The sequence below is a fragment of the Pungitius pungitius genome, chromosome 17, assembly GCF_949316345.1.
Source record: "Pungitius pungitius chromosome 17, fPunPun2.1, whole genome shotgun sequence".
In the NCBI taxonomy this organism is placed as follows: domain Eukaryota; kingdom Metazoa; phylum Chordata; class Actinopteri; order Perciformes; family Gasterosteidae; genus Pungitius; species Pungitius pungitius.
In genome coordinates this window covers 5,646,883-5,653,109 of record NC_084916.1, presented here as the reverse complement: position 1 = coordinate 5,653,109, position 6,227 = coordinate 5,646,883, and the positions used below count along the sequence as shown (strand labels likewise).

At 42.5% G+C, this 6,227-nt stretch overlaps 1 protein-coding gene across 3 annotated transcripts; it reads right to left on the bottom strand.

The window, feature by feature from the left end:
* Nucleotides 1-1,666: 1,666 nt before the first annotated feature.
* On the bottom strand, nucleotides 1,667-5,279 carry ssr2 (signal sequence receptor, beta). Of its 3 annotated transcripts, none has more exons than XM_037473548.2 (6): nucleotides 5,137-5,279; nucleotides 4,508-4,671; nucleotides 4,202-4,300; nucleotides 2,876-2,984; nucleotides 2,714-2,791; nucleotides 1,667-2,079 (listed from the first exon to the last, which is right to left on the bottom strand). In XM_037473548.2, exons 1-6 carry the CDS (start codon nucleotides 5,221-5,223, stop codon nucleotides 1,969-1,971), a joined length of 648 nt encoding a protein of 215 aa, XP_037329445.1. In that variant the 5' UTR covers nucleotides 5,224-5,279; the 3' UTR covers nucleotides 1,667-1,968. The 3 variants fall into 3 exon arrangements, with proteins under 3 accessions (XP_037329445.1, XP_037329444.1, XP_037329446.1); XM_037473547.2 differs by having other exon boundaries at nucleotides 5,131-5,261; XM_037473549.2 differs by lacking the exon at nucleotides 5,137-5,279 and adding an exon at nucleotides 4,982-5,112.
* Nucleotides 5,280-6,227: the final 948 nt, after the last annotated feature.

The window sequence follows — 6,227 nt, the reverse complement described above, 5'->3', positions numbered from 1 at the left end:
CCACTTGATTCTTGTTAAAAAGGACCTCCTCTATGCTCATGTATACTTTCATGATATATTACAGTAAAGTAGAGAGCATTAAAGACGAAGTCAGTAAAGATGACATAATATTCGTCATTTCACTGTTGATATCCTTTAAAGGTTACACACTGTTTCCACTTGATTTCTTATATATATATATACATACATATGACCGGCGGGGATGCGCGCACCGCACCGGACATCCCGAGTTTTGCACTGAAGCTGACTATCTTTAATTCTCTCCAAAACTAGGGTTTATGGTTTAAGGTTTATGAAAATATACATGGGTATAGAACAGGGATCAGGTGGAAATAGAGTGTAACCTATTGTCTAAAGACAGTACAAATAGGGGAATGACAATGACAACATTATTGAAGATTAAATATTATTATATAATATAATATAATAAAATTAGTTTTCTGACTCTGCCTTTTCTTGAAAACAGTACAGTAATATATTATGAAAGGTTACATGTGCATAGAGAGGGTCCTCTATAACGGCAATCAAGGTAGAGGGTAACCATTTGCGGATCTTGCGGACAGTTTAAAGATGACCGTTGAGAGATACTAGTGCCTTTTGGGCTGTACAAGCCCTTTAACCGTAACTCCCTGAGTAGAGGTGCATTTTCTTTCAAATGCGGTGCATATGACCGTATTCTTGTAGATACGTTGGTCCCACAGCTTTTGACTACGTGATGAACGCACTGCAAACACATTAAAGCGGACAATAGCTGTGTCTCAATTCCCTAGGTTGCATCCTTGTAGCCTCCAGCCTTCGCGGTAGACCTGGGCTGACGGTCTGGCCATCGGGGAACTTCCTACCTGCGTCATCAGCTACCTCTACTGCTCCCGTTCCTTAGCAACCTGCTGCGTACATAATTATCGAATTATTTAATTCAGCAAGATATGTTTCTCCTCCGGAACATGTTATATATCAGGCTGAGAAAAGAACATTTCCCTTTTACTTAAAGTAATAATGCAAATGTAAGGCAGAGGAAATCAAATCAATACTGTCAATTAAAACAAGGATGTTTTTTGTTGTATGATACAAGCTATTTTAACTAACTTACGATATTACAGAATATGTCCAAGCTACAGTAGATAAATGTCACCTCAAACATTGTTCTCCTTCAGCTTGATGCTTCCTCCTGCTCCATAAAACACAACTAAATGTTAGTTTATAATCACACAACAAAACTAAAGAAGCATAGCAAGTTGTTTCTTTGTGTATTTATTCTGTAACGTAATGATATTTCACGTTCAGGACTTGTCTGCCTGAACTCACTTTGATCTATTTCTGTTCATAATATTAAGTATAGTCACAGCATCAGAAGGATGTTGGTGAGTCTAAATTAAAGTCAGAACTACAAACGAGCTGCAGTTAACATCGCAGCGGTTTCCGGTAACGTGAGCTGCTCGTTGAATATTTGTTATAAATGTGTGTTGGTACATTTAGTACATGGAGCCGGGGGGGGGGGGGGGGGGGGGGCAGCATGAGTCAACGTTACATTTAACAGTGAAAGAATGGTTTTAAATGTATACATTTGAATGACAGTGTGAATACAGCTTTTTGCTAAAAAAGTTCACACCTCCATGCACTTGACCAACTTAATTATTACACACAAACTTTAAAAATGAACGACAAATTTAGAAAAAAAAAAAAACTTTAATTTATCTTCAAATTCAACAGCCGGCTGAAAACTTTCAATCTGAATTCAGTTACATTTGTATCCAATAACACAATTCAGTTACAGTAGTAACAGCCATGCAGTTGTCTCATGAACCCAAATGAGCAGCAGTGAACTGCTCCCCTTGCTCTGGCTGTTGTCCTATTCCTGGATCGAAAGTTCTCTTAATCACAATCCAGCCCTTGGTCACCGCACGTCTTGACTTTTAAACTCCAATATGGCGTATTAACCTATTCAGAGTGCTCCTCCCACGCAGCCTCTCAGTTCTTCTTTGCCTTGGGGGAGTCATACTTCCTCTTGCTGGAGTACCAGAGGAGCAGAGGGATGCCGATGGAGGGCAGAGTCATCACCCCGAACGCTGCCCAGTCCAGCTAGAAGAGTCAAACCATTTCTATCATTACCCAGCTCTATTTGCACAGGAGGAAACTAACACTTAAAGCTCATTGATTCAACAATGTCATTTTGGAAAAGTGTTGAGTTGTCAAAAAATGTTACATCCTACCGTTTCTAATATTCAAAAGAAGCTGCAACAATTAAACATAATAGCTTGTGAAAAATTGTCAATACACAGTAGTATGGTCGACGCATCACTATAAAAAGATGCAGAGCTACCAGTAATCTTCATACAGCCCGACAGGAAGCGGGATAATATCGCTTCCATTGTCTACATGCACCATGGAAATGAAGAAGTTGAACACAGTGTGGGAGAGCCAAAAAAAGTCAGAACTTCAAAAAAGAGACTTTCAAAAAGTCTGGGAGGATTTCATCAGCAAACCAAACCGTACAATGCAGCACCTGCAAAATAGAGGTGGCATTTCACATCCTCAACATGGCCCTTATGTCCCCTAATGTCCAGCCTACTTAAATCATCTGAGAGACACACACTGCTCTATTGTAACCTGACTGTAACTAATAAACTGGCAATGGATGTGCATCCACACACGTTTGTTCACGGTGGTCCTGTGTGAGTCAGCCTTCCCCCTGTTAGAAGCCTGAGGGACTTACATAGTGTGGGGAGAAGCGCCGGTCAAACTCCCTCTGAGCCAGGATGCCTCCCTGGCCGGGGGCGCTGGTGAAGCCCACCTGTAGGACAGACGGACACTGAGCTTCCTTCACTACAACACACTTGGACTGCTTTGATCCGTGAAGATTATCAACTGCTTTTACCACGACTTGGCCTCCCTCCTGGGCGAGGTAGCTGACAGAGGCAGAGGTGAAGTTAAAGTAGCCGGCCTTCAGGGGGCGCAGCACCACTGTGTGAGAGACATTGCTTGCTCTGCAGAGACCAGGAGTTAAGTCACAAAACTGGTGGTTCATTGTAAAATAATTGATGGAATTTTACATGTACACCTCTCTTATAGTCTCCCAACCATTAAAACAGGTTAACACTACACGTCATCTTTTACATCCTTTCATACACTGACAGGAGTCATCAGGACTTTCTGACCAGTCAGTTTGGGCTGAAGCGTCTTGCCCAAGGACACTGTGACATGGACTATCGGAGACCAGAATTGAACTGCCAATCCTCGGACCAACGGATCGGTTTTACCAGATACGAGATCTATGATCGTTGTATGTAATGTATACATTTTATCATCAGTCTGAACACACATGTGACATCCTTTGTTTACATCTCCTTGCTTTCACTGGTTCTTCAGTTTATCTACCGTGTGACAGGATTTATTATTATTTATGTTTTTAACGCTATGCTGCGTAAAATAAAGACGAAAAGAATCAAACGATCTCCCGTCATTGGCGTGAGGAAATGGAGTCACGTGTCTGGGGCTCAATGACGAACGCCGCTTGTCCCTCGGTTTAATACCGACGGGAGGGGCGCGCACGCTCCTTGTCCGCTGGGGAGCGCACGCTCTCCTCTGTATGCGCACGTGTCTGCGTGGGTTAATAGCCGCGCTGTGAAAGGACTGCACACTTTAATAACGGAGGGAAACCGGAGTTAGATGTCAGCTAGCCGCTGTAGCTACACAAGCGAACGGCCATGTTAGCTGCTGCGAGGACGCTGTTATCAAAGTGTAGACGTTTTTCAATCGGCTCCGGAACAGAAAGCAAGCACCGAAATCTGCGTTTCGGCAGGAACCGGTCGTGTAGGAACCGGTGCTGTATTGGTACCGGTTCTCATATCAGTGTTTCCTCTACCATTAAATAAGGGTGGCAGCATAACAAGCTTCAAAGGGAAGATGGAGAGAAATGATTGGGTAGTGGATTTTTAGCAGGTGTTATAAGATACTAGAATAAAATCAAACTTTGATTAAAGATCAACTTTACTTTAAAAGTAAAAACCTTATTCACCTAAGAGAACTGTGTTTAGTACTAACCGCAAGAACTCATTGTGGAGGTTTAGGGGAAAATCGATTTTGGTATTTAAAAAAAAATTAAAAGCTGGGTTTTTTAGCATTAGTCTGTGTCAGTATGGAGCCCTTTGTCCAACTTAATCTTAAAGCACCACCATTGCAAGACATTTAGGTTGAAGGATACGGTGCAATCCTGTCCCATTTCACATTCAACATCCCCGAAACGATTCCAAAGTCTTCGGGGGGGAAAGAATCATCCGACAGCTCCACCTCAAGTGCAGCACTGTGGACGGATACAAGGAGGACACGGTTAGTGACGTGCAGGACAATCTGAAATGAATCTGAATCTCTACACCCTTCCTCCCACAGACATGCAGGTGAAGTTAACCGGTGGATCTCAAATGCCCTGTGGGTGTGTGAAGGGAGAGAGCGTTGTGGTGGGTGTGCTTATTGAGAGGAGCCAGTTGGATCCATGTGTGAGCCGGCTCACCTGGAGCCCACGTTGTAGACGTTGTACTGCAGGGTGAGGTCCCGGCCCTCCACGGCGTAGCGGTTCAGCAGGGACTTGGAGGCCAGCAGACGGGCCCCCTCTTCTCCAGAACCCAGGCCCATCAGAGCCAGCCCCAAAAACACGTGCAGCATCTTCATTATCATCTGCGAACATAATACCATTCACATTGGAAAAGACAAAACGGGATTGTTTCACAGTGGAGACGTTTTCAGCCGCTCTGTGGGCTGTGATGCTGTGATTTACTCTGAATACTGATCAACCGAACTGAAAACAAGACAAATGGCGTTCTTTAAACAGTTACCCAAACCTTTTTTAGCGAAGCCATTCTACGAACGTGTCTATATGACTGTAGAGTAGAAACAGAGGTTCAAGTGGCCCGAACTGTGCTGATCACCAGAATCAACCACGATACGTTCGTGGTCCAGACGCTTACGTGGACAACAAGAGGCTCACCTGACGTTGACGTTAGCTTCCAGCGTAGCATTAACAAAAGCACTCTTCGTCTACGTTTTCATTACACAACGTCAGCTACACATGATAATGAATACGATTCTAAAATGTAATTTAGTAAAGGTTAGTTAAAAGAAAGAAGCGGAACAGACCATTACCGTCCAGCGAGTTACTCTTCTTCGAGAAGCAGTTCCTAAAGGAGGAGCTAGAGACCCGCATGCGCACAACGCAAAAGCTGCTGGCATGACGTGTACCGAGAGGGACCGGCGGGCCGAGCAGCGCCCCTGGTGTCCTGGAGAGGTAATTGTTTCCTGTGACTAAAGGGCTAAACGTTCAACTACCTGACGTGCGGGCCTACTGTACTGGTACGATAGGTTGTCACGTTATTGTACTTTTAACTCAGCAAATAATATATCATTGCAGTATCATTTCACCAGTCTAACATTCAAATAAGAAGAAACCTTCAAATGGACGCATGTGTGGCATAGTATGTAGACAACTCAGATGTAAAAAATAATAATAATCTACTCAACGCAAACATAAAACCCACACACCTTTGAAATGTATTGATCTGTCATCTGCTCTTGTGATTGGCCAAGTAGCTGGAGTAATTTCTCTCAAAACCGATTTTGCATTCAAATGTAGAAGCTTTTCACAACTGGACAGCTTCTATATAACATTGTGGCTCTGCAATGTGAAAACATGGTTTGAACAGATAACTTTGTTAGAGGACTTCCCCAGGATACCCTGATATTTAAGAAGGTTCTACCACAGGCCGTACATATCTCACTCAATGATTTATTTTGCTAACATTAATCATAAAGCCGTTATGATCTCTGCACTATGCATTTCCATAAGAAACCTGTGGAGGGCAGATCTGAAACATTTTCACTGGAATAAGATCATTTGTGCTTAACCAGAATCCACGACCAGCAAAGAATTCCGAGACATTGGCCTCCAATGAGTGACAACTATACGTGCCAGATTTAATTTCAATATCTTTATAGGCAGGTTGAAAAAAGAAAGAAGAAAAGGCATATATATAAAAGATATACAAATACAATTTCAACCAATGTGTGTGGGTGTTATGGCATGTTCAAAATGGTTTACACACATGACATTATACACATTAGTGTTCTTATTTACGTAATCTCAGTTAATATAGTTGATATAATGTCACTTTAACCATAGAAAACATTCCCTTTTCTGAAAATTAATTTTCATTTTGCCTTTAATGCCGCGTACGTTT

What these genes read in the sequence shown, in the direction of transcription:
- ssr2 (XM_037473547.2), bottom strand. Translation starts at nt 5,223, where the DNA reads ATGCCAGCAGCTTTTGCGTTGTGCGCATGCGGGTCTCTAGCTCCTCCT. An exon ending in TAACTCGCTGGACGGTAATG is followed by an intron (nt 4,672 to 5,130) that starts GTCTGTTCCGCT and finishes TTATGTTCGCAG; the next exon opens with ATGATAATGAAGATGCTGCA. An exon ending in GGCGCTTCTCCCCACACTAT is followed by an intron (nt 2,080 to 2,713) that starts GTAAGTCCCTCA and finishes TGACTCTTCTAG; the next exon opens with CTGGACTGGGCAGCGTTCGG.